This window comes from Lepisma saccharinum, chromosome 4 (genome assembly GCF_977018435.1).
Source record: "Lepisma saccharinum chromosome 4, izLepSacc3.1, whole genome shotgun sequence".
Lineage (NCBI taxonomy): Eukaryota > Metazoa > Arthropoda > Insecta > Zygentoma > Lepismatidae > Lepisma > Lepisma saccharinum.
In genome coordinates, this window is record NC_139232.1 from 72,881,775 (window position 1) to 72,896,785 (window position 15,011).

General features: G+C 38.6%; 1 protein-coding gene across 2 annotated transcripts in view; it reads left to right on the top strand.

The window, feature by feature from the left end:
* The first annotated feature begins 438 nt into the window (after window positions 1-438).
* Window positions 439-15,011, top strand: part of LOC145986576 (uncharacterized) — a 44,899-nt gene continuing 30,326 nt past the window's right edge. For both annotated transcript variants that reach the window (XM_083120739.1, XM_083120740.1), the window contains exon 1: window positions 439-621. In XM_083120739.1, the coding sequence (XP_082976865.1) occupies window positions 558-621 (64 nt within the window). In that variant the 5' untranslated portion in view covers window positions 439-557. The remainder of the gene's footprint in view (window positions 622-15,011) is intronic.

A 15,011-nucleotide genomic window follows, 5' to 3' on the forward strand; every position in this document is an offset into this window, starting at 1 on the left:
GGATAGATTGTAAGCGCTTATAGCGCAGAAACTAAGCGCTTTCGAGGTAAACTTTATAGGGAAAAGTTACTTGTTTTATGATACCTACCAGCACCCAAGCCTTATTGAAAGAGTTTTGCGACACCCTGTATATATATATAATCAAGGAGACCTGAGTTCGATCCCTGTGGAGGTACGGTTCGGATTCCACTTTAAACTGCAAATCTAGAGAATTCAGAACAATTGTCGACAAACAAACTTTGAGATCCTGAACAAAACTCGGGACGAGAGTGAGATTCCCCCAACTCTCGGATGTCCTTTGAACAGCAGCACCTCGCCCAGTGATCAAGTTTATAATAAGATTTTCTTTTTAAGAACGTGCGATAACCAATGAACCCAAAGTAAGACCTTGTGGTAACCTTCTATTCTTATCTTCATGCTCTTTCTCCCATCTCTAGAAGAAAGCATAGCCAATCTCATTAGAATTTCAGGAGAGACATTTGTAAATACTAATAAGTGGTATTTTATCTGGCTGGAGTTTAAATTGTATTTATTGAGTTAACTTTTACTTTAAAGAAATGTGGAAATCATTATCAAACACTCCGTTCCTTGCTGTATTGATTTTTTCGAGTTTTTTTTCAGGTAAGTGAAAGTTCTAATCATACTCTCCCTTATATGTAAATATTCCTCACCGCTTACCATTTTTTGTTTATTTTACTTCGCTTTTCTGTCACTTTTGGCTAATCGCGAGGATGGGGATGAGTAATGATACAGTGAAATTGATGAGGGGACACTCACAAATGCCCATGCCCAGGCCGGGATTCGAACCCGGGAAGCCTGGCGTCGTAGCGCAATGTGTTAACCACCCCCTTGGAGGCCGGTGTAAAGGGGAATTTGGACTCCGTAGAAAAGTGACTGTACAGTCAATTTTCTACGCAGTCCAAATTCCCCGTTTTCGTGACGGGGAATTTTGACTCCGTAGAAAAATGACTGTACAGTCAATTTTCTACAGAGAAAAATGACTGCCCTTTTCAGTTCCCGTCAATTAAGCAGGGGGTAAAATATCCCCGTAGAAAAATGACTGCCTGTCAATTCCCACTTAAAAGAGGGGGTACAAATTCCCCGTAGAAAAGTAACTGCCCCCTTAAACCCTGCTTATATTAGGAGGGGGTACAATTTCCCCGTAGAAAAGTGACTGCCCCCTTAAATCCTGCTTATATTAGGAGGGGGTATAATTTCCGCGTAGAAAAGTGACTGCCCTTTTAAATGCTGCTAATATGAGAAGGGGGTACAATTTCCCCGTAGAAAAGTGACTGCCCTATTAAATCCTGCTAATATGAGAAGGGGGTACAATTTCCCCGTAGAAAAGTGACTGCCCCCTTATATCCTGCTTATATTAGGAGGGGGTACAAATTCCCCGTAGAAAAGTGACTGCCCCCTTAAATCCTGCTTATATTAGGAGGGGGTATAATTTCCCCGTAGAAAAGTGACTGCCCCTTTAAATCCTGCTTATATTAGGAGGGGGTATAATTTCCCCGTACAAAAGTGACTGCCCTATTAAATCCTGCTAATATGAGAAGGGGGTACAATTTCCCCGTACAAAAGTGACTGCCATATTAAATCCTGCTAATATGAGAAGGGGGTACAATTTCCCCGTAGAAAAGTGACTGCCCCCTTATATCCTGCTTATATTAGGAGGGGGTACAAATTCCCCGTAGAAAAGTGACTGTCCCCTTAAATCCTGCTTATATTAGGAGGGGGTATAATTTCCCCGTAGAAAAGTGACTGCCCGTTAAAATCCTGCTTATATTAGGAGGGGGTATAATTTCCCCATAGAAAAGTGACTGCCCTATTAAATCCTGCTAATATGAGAAAGGGGTACAAATTCCCCGTAGAAAAGTGACTGCCCCCTTATATCCAGCTTATATTAGGAGGGGGTACAAATTCCCCGTAGAAAAGTGACTGCCCCTTAAACCCTGCTTATATTAGGAGGGGGTACAATTTCCCCGTAGAAAAGTGACTGCCCCTTTAAATCCTGCTTATATTAGGAGGGGGTATAATTTCCCCGTAGAAAAGTGACTGCCCTTTTAAATCCTGCTAATATGAGAAGGGGGTACAATTTCCCCGTAGAAAAGTGACTGCCCTATTAAATCCTGCTAATGTGAGAAGGGGGTACAATTTCCCCGTAGAAAAGTGACTGCCCTGTTAAATCCTGCTAATATGAGAAGGGGGTACAATTTCCCCGTAGAAAAGTGACTGCCCCCTTATATACTGCTTATATTAGGAGGGGGTACACATTCCCCGTAGAAAAGTGACTGCCCCCTTAAATCCTGCTTATATTAGGAGGGGGTATAATTTCCCCGTAGAAAAGTAACTGCCCTATTAAATCCTGCTTATATTAGGAGGGGGTATAATTTCCAAGTAGAAAAGTGACTGCCTTATTAAATCCTGCTAATATGAGAAGGGGGTACAATTTCCCCGTAGAAAAGTGACTGCCCCTTTAAATCCTGCTAATATGAGAAGGGGGTACAATTTCCCCGTAGAAAAGTGACTGCCCCCTTATATCCTGCTTATATTAGGAGGGGGTACATATTCCCCGTAGAAAAGTGACTGCCCCCTTATATCCTGCTTATATTAGGAGGGGGTATAATTTCCCCGTAGAAAATTGACTGCCCCTTTAAATCCTGCTTATATTAGGAGGGGGTATAATTTCCCCGTAGAAAAGTGACTGCCCCCTTATGTCCTGCTTATATTAGGAGGGGGTACAAATTCCCCGTAGAAAAGTGACTGCCCCCTTAAATACTGCTAATATGAGAAGGGGGTACAATTTCCCCGTAGAAAAGTGACTGCCCCCTTATATCCTGCTTATATTAGGAGGGGGTACAATTTCCCCGTAGAAAAGTGACTCCCCTATTAAATACTGCTAATATTACAAGGGGGTACAATTTCCCCGTAGAGAAGTGACTGCCTCCTTATATCCTGCTTATATTAGGAGGGGGTACAAATTCCCCGTAGAAAAGTGACTGCCCCCTTAAATCCTGCTTATATTAGGAGGGTGTAAAATTTCCCCGTAGAAAAGTGACTGCCCCCTTAAATCCTGCTTACATTAGGAGGGGGTATAATTTTCCCGTAGAAAAGTGACTGCCCTATTAAATCCTGCTAATATTAGAAGGGGGTACAATTTCCCCGTAGAAAAGTGACTGCCCCCTTATATCCTGCTTATATTAGGAGGGAGTACAAATTCCCCGTAGAAAAGTGACCGCCCACTTTATTCCTGCTTATATTAGGAGGGGGTATAATTTCCCCGTAGAAAAGCGACTGCCCCTTTAAATCCTGCTTATATTAGGAGGGGGTATAATTTCCCCGTAGAAAAGTGACTGCCCTATTAAATCCTGCTAATATGAGAAGGGAGAACAATTTCCCCGTAGAAAAGTGACTGCCCTATTAAATCCTGCTAATATGAGAAGGGGGTACAATTTCCCCGTAGAAAAGTGACTGCCCCCTTATATCCTGCTTATATTAGGAGGGGGTACAAATTCCCCGTAGAAAAGTAACTGCCCCCTTTATTCCTGCTTATATTAGGAGGGGGTATAATTTCCCCGTAGAAAAGTGACTGCCCGTTAAAATCCTGCTTATATTAGGAGGGGGTATAATTTCCCCGTAGAAAAGTGACTGCCTCCTTAAATCCTGCTTATATTATCAGGAGGTACAATTTCCCCGTAGAACAGTGACTGCCCCCTTAAATCCTGCTTATATTAGGAGGGGGTATAATTTCCCCGTAGAAAAGTGGCTGCCCCCTTAAATCCTGCTTATATTAGGAGGGGGTATAATTTCCCGTATAAAAGTGACTGCCCCCTTAAATCCTGCTTATATTATCAGGGGGTACAATTTCCCCGTAGAAAAGTGACTGCCCCCTTAAATCCTGCTTATATTAGGAGGGGGTATAATTTCCCCGTAGAAAAGTGACTGCCCCATTAAATACTGCTAATATTAGAAGGGGGTACAATTTCCCCGTAGAAAAGTGACTGCCCCTTTTATCTTTAATATATATGGGGGGGGTACAAATTTCCCCCTAGAAAAGTTACTGTTCTAATAATTAGTTGTTACATGAGAAATTGCATACAAAATGCTACGGAGAAAAGTTGCTGCTTACTTAATTTACTTCACAAAACAGTAGGGAAATTAGATGTACTATATTGTCGTATAAAGCCTTTATAACTCTGGTATCTGGCTCATCATTGACTTAATTATTACGTACAACTTTCTCATTTGAATGTTCATCAAAACATTTGAATGAATCTACCATTTGAGTAGGGTGATAATGGTTTCCTGGGTTCAATACCCGGTGGAGGCACATAGTAATTCGGATCCAACTTTAAACTGTGGGTCCATTCTTGATTAGACTTAGTGTGCATAAATTAAAGCGCTAACTCAATCAATCCATCAATCAAGACATTTGAATTGCATTTTCTTGAAACATTTTGGACAACAAATTTGTACACAATGTGTGTGTGTACTGTCACAAATAAATAGGTTTCTCATCATAAAAATACTTCTTATATAATCTATGCATAACTAACAAAAAGTAAAACACTTTGTCCCTTGTGGTAATTATATTTATTTGAAAAGCACGACGAGAGCCCGTAGAAGCGATATTTTAACATGGAAATATTTTATAACTTGTAAAATATAATTGAAAGTGGTTGCTTCCACATATCCGTAGTAACTCTCGAATTTAAAAATTACATTGATGCATTTTATGATAGAACCTTTGATCAATTTTTAAAATAATCGAATACACACGTTATTCGTGTTATGAGGTTGATAAATCATAATTTTGTTACACAGAAACATATATTACATATAAACATACTTACACACACCAACATATTTATGTACACACTAATCATATTTTCATAGGAACAAATAACAAGATACATCTACACACAGACTATAGTTTTAATTGTAACATTTTGATCAGAATCAATACGATTCAGAAACACCAGGAGTACACAAGTCAAATAAAACAATTGTTTTAACTTCAAAAAAATTGAACAAAAAAATAATATGCAATGCATATAGCATGAGAATTATGATTTATCTCTTTTCACTAAATATGTATTTCAATAATGCTGTAGTGTATTTTAATATAATATGTGATGTATTTCAATTTATACAAAAACTTTATCAAATACAGACATTTATAATTTCGTTGTGGTTTGCAACTAACCTATTACATATTATTCACCATGTTTAACACATGAAGGAGTCAGTGGATGATATTCTTAAGCCACATGTTTGATTTTTATGTTGTTGTTGTTGAACATACCATCATGCACAATAAGCAACCCACTGTCCAAAAAGTGCGAGACATTGTCATTTTTCTTTTCGAATGGCAGTATAATATGTACATCACTGAAGTTTTTGGCTCTCCAACCAGGTGGTCATCTGTGTAGTGATATAGTCATAAGCCACACTTTCCCGCTACGTAGGCTGTACATGCACCGTTAGAAAACATGGATTTTGGAGACAATAATGAAGGAAGTGACGAGTCACATCTTTTTGATAGTAATAGTGGAAATTTCTGGTACCCGTCAGCTAGCAGTTCAGTGTGTAACTCATCCTTCTGTACGTGTAATTATGAAATAGAGTTGTGGTTATGTTCGCTGTGGCTTGTGACTATCCGTTGAAAGTTTATATGCTGCATAAAACATTGATTACTACAATCCTCTGATCACATTAACTAAATATAAAGTATATTTTCTTTCAAGCTAGTAAATATCTATGTCAAACGTGATTAATTAAGGCAGACGTCCCATTAACTTGAGCCGACCAGCTGAAGCATTGCCACAAAAATCCACACTTTCAAGGAAAAAGCAGCTGAATCGCCCACGATAGAACCGAGAGAAAGCAAAATGGAGACGTAATAGCGGATGCCAATAAGTACCCGATAAAACAAAGAGTACGGGACATGCTGTTAGTTTAAGACATTCCTTCGCTTGTTCCAAGAAATGTACGACAAAATGCTGAGAGAGTATGTAATATCTGCATTCATCTTGAGACCTGGGTGATTTTAATGCTAAATCAGCATCGTAATTTATGGACACGGGATTGAGGTGAATGTAAACCTTAATATGTTATTAATGATGCATAAAATCAGTAAACCTGAATGGCCATGTCTTCCTGTAGTTTCTAACCTAATAACTTGGAGAAAACATCGAATTTGGCTTATGACTATATTCTACAGAAAAGCTGTGCGATATGATAGGGAGGTACAGTAAGGGCTACATTAATTTTCTCGAAAGATGAGCACGTTGGTACCATGCATTCTTTACAAGTTGTTTATGTATCATGTGTAGAATGATGCACGATATATACAAGTAACTTACAAAAATTACACATGGAACTAGCTTGTTGCAAACTTCTTTCAAGGCAGTTCTACGACAGTCAATCCACAGTCATGTATGCCGTAGTTGTATGTCCAAAGTGTTCTTTCGTAAAATGCAGAATGAGCACTTGATTTTGGATTTGGAAATGCGTTCTGCATATCTATTGCTATGGTGTGGATTTTCCTTTGGCGAAGTGGTTAAATCCATGATTCACTTTAGCCCAAAGTCAGCCTTTTCAATGTAATTCCTTGCTCTTTTTTCAGGTATTTCCTCTGGGGACAGTTCTGAATTACACGTGTATTTTGAGATGGCATTAATAAATCATGTACAACTTTTTCGGGGAATTTATGTCCATGATTAACAAGTATATCCCTCTCTTCCTGTTTTGGTATTGTTAAAGTTTCCTTCATTGGGTGTTGAAAATTTATCTCTTGCGCATAGTTCTGCAAATCATGGACAGTCAAAATAACCTCTTTACGGATTGAAAAGTTTAAGGTCATGAACTTGTAGATAATACGAAAAGTTTACTGATCTTGTTGATTGTTTGTTCTCCATCTTTCTGTGACACTTGCTTTTCTTTGGCATCATTACCAGGCAGCCATAAGCTTAGCATTCTGTTCATTAAAATCACCCAGGTCTCAAGATGAATGCAGATATTACATACTCTCTCAGCATTTTGTCGTACATTTCTTGGAACATGCGAAGGAATGTCTTAAACTAACAGCATGTCCCGTACTCTTTGTTTTATCGGGTACTTATTGGCATCCGCTATTACGTCTCCATTTTGCTTTCTCTCGGTTCTATCGTGGGCGATTCAGCTGCTTTTTCCTTGAAAGTGTGGATTTTTGTGGCAATGCTTCAGCTGGTCGGCTCAAGTTAATGGGACGTCTGCCTTAATTAATCACGTTTGACATAGATATTTACTAGCTTGAAAGAAAATATACTTTATATTTAGTTAATGTGATCAGAGGATTGTAGTAATCAATGTTTTATGCAGCATATAAACTTTCAACGGATAGTCACAAGCCACAGCGAACATAACCACAACTCTATTTCATAATTACACGTACAGAAGGATGAGTTACACACTGAACTGCTAGCTGACGGGTGCCAGAAATTTCCACTATTACTATCAAAAAGATGTGACTCGTCACTTCCTTCATTATTGTCTCCAAAATCCATGTTTTCTAACGGTGCATGTACAGCCTACGTAGCGGGAAAGTGTGGCTTATGACTATATCACTACACAGATGACCACCTGGTTGGAGAGCCAAAAACTTCAGTGATGTACATATTATACTGCCATTCGAAAAGAAAAATGACAATGTCTCGCACTTTTTGGACAGTGGGTTGCTTATTGTGCATGATGGTATGTTCAACAACAACAACATAAAAATCAAACATGTGGCTTAAGAATATCATCCACTGACTCCTTCATGTGTTAAACATGGTGAATAATATGTAATAGGTTAGTTGCAAACCACAACGAAATTATAAATGTCTGTATTTGATAAAGTTTTTGTATAAATTGAAATACATCACATATTATATTAAAATGCACTACAGCATTATTGAAATACATATTTAGTGACTTACTTACTTACTTCCTCTAGTCCCTTTCTGCCATCATAGCGTAGGGTTGGTTGCCTCGATCCATCTCCTCCATTCCTGTCTGTTTCCCATCATTCTCTTCATCATATTTATTGTCTTATTCCTTTCTCTTCCAATCTTTTCCATTCTGTCTTCAAACATTATCCTTGGTCTTCCTTTACCTCTCCTACCTTGCACCTTTACTTCTAGAATTTGCTTTACCTTTTTGTCTTCATTCATTCTGAATACATGTCCCCACCACTTTAGCTGTCTCTTTTCAATTATTTTCTCTAGCGACTCCTGTTCCACTTCTCTTCTTATTCTTTCATTCCTCACTTTATCTCTCCTAGTCTTATTAACAGCTCTTCTCAGGTATTTCATTTCACTAGCCTGAATTTTACTCAGATGTTTATCTTGAAGTGGTAAACTTTCCATTCCATATGTTAATGTAGGGACCAATACTGATTTGTATAGCTGCATTTTTGTCTTTACTGCCACTTCTTTCTTTCCCATTATTGTTTTACTGAACTGATAATATACTGTATTTGCTTTTCTTTTCCTATTTAGGATTTCTTCATCACACCTACCATCACTTGTTATGATGGTTCCTAAATATTCATATTCGTCTACTTCTTCCAAGTTCTCGTTTCCATATCTAATTGCTATTTCATGATCTTTTTCTCCTTTTGCCACCTGCATAACTTTACTTTTCTTAATATTAATCTTCATCCCTTTTCTCGCAAGTTCTTCTCCCCATTCTATTACGCTCCTCTGTAAATTCTCTTCACTACTAGCAATTAAGACTATATCATCAGCATATAGCAGTACTTGCAGTTGTACTACTCTCATATTCCAATATCCTATTTGTACTCTTGGGGTTCTTCTTTTGCAAATTTTAGTTATATCATCCATTACATTAATGAAAAGTAAAGGACTGAGACTATCTCCCTGTTTAATTCCTTTTTCTATTTGAAATTCCTTTGACTCGTTTCCTTCTATTCTTACTATTCCTTTTACATCCTTATATACACTTCTTATTGCTTTAATAAGTTCCTTAGGTACTTCCTTACTTTCTAATGCCTCCCATAGATATTTTCTAGGTACCGAGTCAAATGCCGCTTTCAAATCTAGAAATGCTAAGTATATTCTTTTATTTTTGTCCAGCATTTTCCCCATCATTGTTCTTAATATAAAAATGTGATCTTGAGTCTGTCTCCCAGGTCTAAATCCAGCTTGTTCCTCTTCAAGTTTTCCCTCTATGATTTTTCTCAGCCTCCTTTCCAATATATTCGTATACATCTTATATACCACTGATGATAGACATATTGCTCTATAATTATCACATTCCTTATTACTCCCTTTCTTGTGTACTGGCACAATTATGTTCCTTTTCCACTCTTCTGGTATAGTCTTAGTTCTCCATACTTCCCTCAATATATTCAGTAGTATTTCAGCCATTCTTGGTCCTCCATATTTTATAAGTTCTGGTGCTATTCCATCCCATCCTGCTGCTTTCCCAATTCGTATCCGTTTAATTACTTCTCTCACTTCATTCTCTGTTATCATCATATCTTCTTCTACATGATCCTCCTCTTTTCTATTTCTTATTCTCTCATCCTCCTCCTGTTCCTGCTCCTCATCTTGTTCTTGCTCATTTGTCCTATCCTTGAACTTTTCTTCATAGTATTTTCTCCATTCCTCCATCACATTCTCCCTTCCTATGACTAATAAATTTTCCTTATTTCTTATAGCTCTTGCTGCTTTTCCCCATTTTCCTTTCAGACTTTTGACCATATTCCAGAACTGCTTTCTATGCTCTACAAAACTTTCTTCAATATCATTTCCAAACTTCTCCCATGATTTTTGCTTTGCCTCCTCTACAGCCAATTTACTCTCATTTCTTTTTTGCACATATATTAACCTATGTTCCTCTGATCTTAATTCTAGGTAATTCTTCCATGCTTTCTTTTTCTCTTTCACTTTCCTCTTTACTTCATCCGTCCACCAATTAGTTCTTTTCCTTTTTGTATTCACCCTAACTTTGCCACATACTTCAATTGCTGCATACAGTATCACTTCCTTAAATTTTTCCCACATACTGTCAATTTCCATTTCTCTTATTTCCAATTCATTCAACCTTTCTTCTACTAATTCCTTATACTGTTTTCTCTTCTCTTCCTTAGCCAGCTGCTTTACTTGTATCTTTTCAAACTTCCTATCTCTTTCTCTATTATTCCTCTTAAATCTTGTTATAGCTATTAGCAGTCTGTGGTCAGTACTCAATTCAGCACCTCGAATTACCTTTACATCCATAAAGGCATATCGAAGTGCTCTTGCGTAAATTATGTAGTCTATTATACTCTTTGCCTCCCTTCCCTCAGCTTCATAAGTGATTTTATGAATTTTCTTATGCTGGAAAAAGGAGTTTCCTTGTAGCAATTGGTTCTCTACACAGAATTCTATTAATCTTTGTCCGTTTTCATTTGTCACACTTTCCCCTCCATATGGTCCCATACAACCATGTGACCTTATCCTATTGTTTCCAGTTCTACCATTAAGATCTCCCATCAATATTACCTTCCTATTCTCTTCATTCTCTTTATTCACTACTCTTTGTAATTGAGTATAGAAAACTTCTTTCTCCAATATGTCCTGATCATTTGTCGGGGCATAAACTTGTATTATTGTTATTCTTTCTTCCATTTTCAGTCTAACTACTATTATCCTTGAATTCACTGGTTCCCATGATTCCACCCTTTCTTCCATTTGCTCATTAACTATTATTCCAACTCCCTCCTTAGCTCTTCTTCCTCTACCTACTCCAACATATCTCAGCACATATCCTCTTTCAAGGCACATTATACCACTGCCTTTCTTCCTTACTTCACTTAGTCCTAGTACTGCTAGTTTATACTTTTCCATTTCTCCTACAATTTCCACTTCTTTTCCATTAATTGTTTTAATATTCCAAGTTCCAATTCGGATATTCCATTTCCTTGCTTGTCGTCTTCTACTAAATCCATCCTTTCCGAGGCTACCTTTATTTCTCTGAATCCGCTAGTTTTAGTCTGGTGTGGGGGATTAGCCCAACGACCAGGCTGATTTTTATTTTCAGGGTTTTCTCCCATATCCTTTGGTGCTCCCACACCCCTGCAAGGCAGCAGTTGGTTTTGGATATTTGACGGAGATATCCAATCCGCTTCTTAGTGGCTCATATTGGCCACTAAGGTCGTAACTCTTCCGCTTCCATTGCCGTTGGGATTTTCTCTATGATCCTCTTCCGCCTCTGGAACCGTTGGTCTTCGCCCTCCGGGCCGGCTCTCTATATTTTAAACCCTAGAGAGAGGGTGGCCCAGTATTAAGCCCCCAGGCACTGGGCTCCCTGTTGGTCCACGGGTCCTTATTCTATATTCGGACCACCCCACCATATCTGGTGGGATCCCTCATCCGCCACCCGAGGGACGCGCCTGGTAGAGGTCAGGGTCCCCATGCCAGGACATATTTAGTGAAAAGTGATAAATCATAATTCTCATGCTATATGCATTGCATATTATTTTTTTGTTCAATTTTTTTGAAGTTAAAACAATTGTTTTATTTGACTTGTGTACTCCTGGTGTTTCTGAATCGTATTGATTCTGATCAAAATGTTACAATTAAAACTATAGTCTGTGTGTAGATGTATCTTGTTATTTGTTCCTATGAAAATATGATTAGTGTGTACATAAATATGTTGGTGTGTGTAAGTATGTTTATATGTAATATATGTTTCTGTGTAACAAAATTATGATTTATCAACCTCATAACACGAATAACGTGTGTATTCGATTATTTTAAAAATTGATCAAAGGTTCTATCATAAAATGCATCAATGTAATTTTTAAATTCGAGAGTTACTACGGATATGTGGAAGCAACCACTTTCAATTATATTTTACAAGTTATAAAATATTTCCATGTTAAAATATCGCTTCTACGGGCTCTCGTCGTGCTTTTCAAATAAATATAATTACCACAAGGGACAAAGTGTTTTACTTTTTGTTAGTTATGCATAGATTATATAAGAAGTATTTTTATGATGAGAAACCTATTTATTTGTGACAGTACACACACACATTGTGTACAAATTTGTTGTCCAAAATGTTTCAAGAAAATGCAATTCAAATGTCTTGATTGATGGATTGATTGAGTTAGCGCTTTAATTTATGCACACTAAGTCTAATCAAGAATGGACCCACAGTTTAAAGTTGGATCCGAATTACTATGTGCCTCCACCGGGTATTGAACCCAGGAAACCATTATCACCCTACTCAAATGGTAGATTCATTCAAATGTTTTGATGAACATTCAAATGAGAAAGTTGTACGTAATAATTAAGTCAATGATGAGCCAGATACCAGAGTTATAAAGGCTTTATACGACAATATAGTACATCTAATTTCCCTACTGTTTTGTGAAGTAAATTAAGTAAGCAGCAACTTTTCTCCGTAGCATTTTGTATGCAATTTCTCATGTAACAACTAATTATTAGAACAGTAACTTTTCTAGGGGGAAATTTGTACCCCCCCCCATATATATTAAAGATAAAAGGGGCAGTCACTTTTCTACGGGGAAATTGTACCCCCTTCTAATATTAGCAGTATTTAATGGGGCAGTCACTTTTCTACGGGGAAATTATACCCCCTCCTAATATAAGCAGGATTTAAGGGGGCAGTCACTTTTCTACGGGGAAATTGTACCCCCTGATAATATAAGCAGGATTTAAAGGGGCAGTCACTTTTATACGGGAAATTATACCCCCTCCTAATATAAGCAGGATTTAAGGGGGCAGTCACTTTTCTACGGGGAATTTGTACCCCTCCTAATATAAGCAGGATATAAGGGGGCAGTCACTTTTCTACGGGGAAATTGTACCCCCTTCTCATATTAGCAGGATTTAATAGGGCAGTCACTTTTCTACGGGGAAATTATACGCCCTCCTAATATAAGCAGGATTTAAAGGGGCAGTCACTTTTCTACGGGGAAATTATACCCCCTCCTAATATAAGCAGGATTTAAAGGGGCAGTCACTTTTCTACGGGGAAATTATACCCCCTCCTAATATAAGCAGGAATAAAGGGGGCAGTCACTTTTCTACGGGGAATTTGTACCCCCACCTAATATAAGCAGGATATAAGGGGGCAGTCACTTTTCTACGGGGAAATTGTACCCCCTTCTAATATTAGCAGGATTTAATAGGGCAGTCACTTTTCTACGGGGAAATTATACCCCCTCCTAATATAAGCAGGATTTAAAGGGGCAGTCACTTTTCTACGGGGAAATTATACCCCCTCCTAATATAAGCAGGATTTAAAGGGGCAGTCACTTTTCTACGGGGAAATTATACCCCCTCCTAATATAAGCAGGAATAAAGGGGGCAGTCACTTTTCTACGGGGAATTTGTACCCCCACCTAATATAAGCAGGATATAAGGGGCAGTCACTTTTCTACGGGGAAATTGTACCCCCTTCTAATATTAGCAGGATTTAATAGGGCAGTCACTTTTCTACGGGGAAATTATACCCCCTCCTAATGTAAGCAGGATTTAAGGGGGCAGTCACTTTTCTACGGGGAAATTTTACCCCCTCCTAATATAAGCAGGATTTAAGGGGGCAGTCACTTTTCTACGGGGAATTTGTACCCCCTCCTAATATAAGCAGGATATAAGGGGGCAGTCACTTTTCTACGGGGAAATTGTACCCCCTTCTAATATTAGCAGGATTTAATAGGGCAGTCACTTTTCTACGGGGAAATTGTACCCCCTCCTAATATAAGCAGGATATAAGGGGCAGTCACTTTTCTACGGGGAAATTGTACCCCCTCCTAATATAAGCAGTATTTAAGGGGGCAGTCACTTTTCTACGGGGAATTTGTACCCCCTCCTAATATAAGCAGGATATAAGGGGGCAGTCACTTTTCTACGGGGAAATTGTACCCCTTCTCATATTAGCAGGATTTAATAGGGCAGTCACTTTTCTACGGGGAAATTGTACCCCCTTCTCATATTAGCAGGATTTAATAGGGTAGTCACTTTTCTACGGGGAAATTATACCCCCTCCTAATATAAGCAGGATTTAAAGGGGCAGTCACTTTTCTACGGGGAAATTATACCCCCTCCTAATATAAGCAGGAATAAACGGGGCAGTCACTTTTCTACGGGGAATTTGTACTCCCTCCTAATATAAGCAGGATTTAATAGGGCAGTCACTTTTCTACGGGGAAATTGTACCCCCTTCTCATATTAGCAGGATTTAATAGGGCAGTCACTTTTCTACGGGGAAATTATACCCCCTCCTAATATAAGCAGGATTTAAAGGGGCAGTCACTTTTCTACGGGGAAATTATACCCCCTCCTAATCTTAGCAGGAATAAAGGGGGCAGTCACTTTTCTACGGGGAATTTGTACTCCCTCCTAATATAAGCAGGATATAAGGGGGCAGTCACTTTTCTACGGGGAATTGTACCCCCTTCTAATATTAGCAGGATTTAATAGGGCAGTCACTTTTCTACGGGGAAATTGTACCCCCTCCTAATATAAGCAGGATTTAATAGGGCAGTCACTTTTCTACGGGGAAATTGTACCCCCTTCTCATATTAGCAGGATTTAATAGGGCAGTCACTTTTCTACGGGGAAATTATACCCCCTCCTAATATAAGCAGGATTTAAAGGGGCAGTCACTTTTCTACGGGGAAATTATACCCCCTCCTAATATAAGCAGGATTTAAGGGGACAGTCACTTTTCTACGGGGAATTTGTACCCCCTCCTAATATAAGCAGGATATAAGGGGGCAGTCACTTTTCTACGGGGAAATTGTACCTCCTTCTCATATTAGCAGGATTTAATAGGGCAGTCACTTTTCTACGGGGAAATTGTACCCCCTTCTCATATTAGCAGGATATAAAAGGGCAGTCACTTTTCTACGGGGAAATTATACGCCCTCCTAATATAAGCAGGATTTAAAGGGGCAGTCACTTTTCTACGGGGAAATTGTACCCCCTCCTAATATAAGCAGGGTT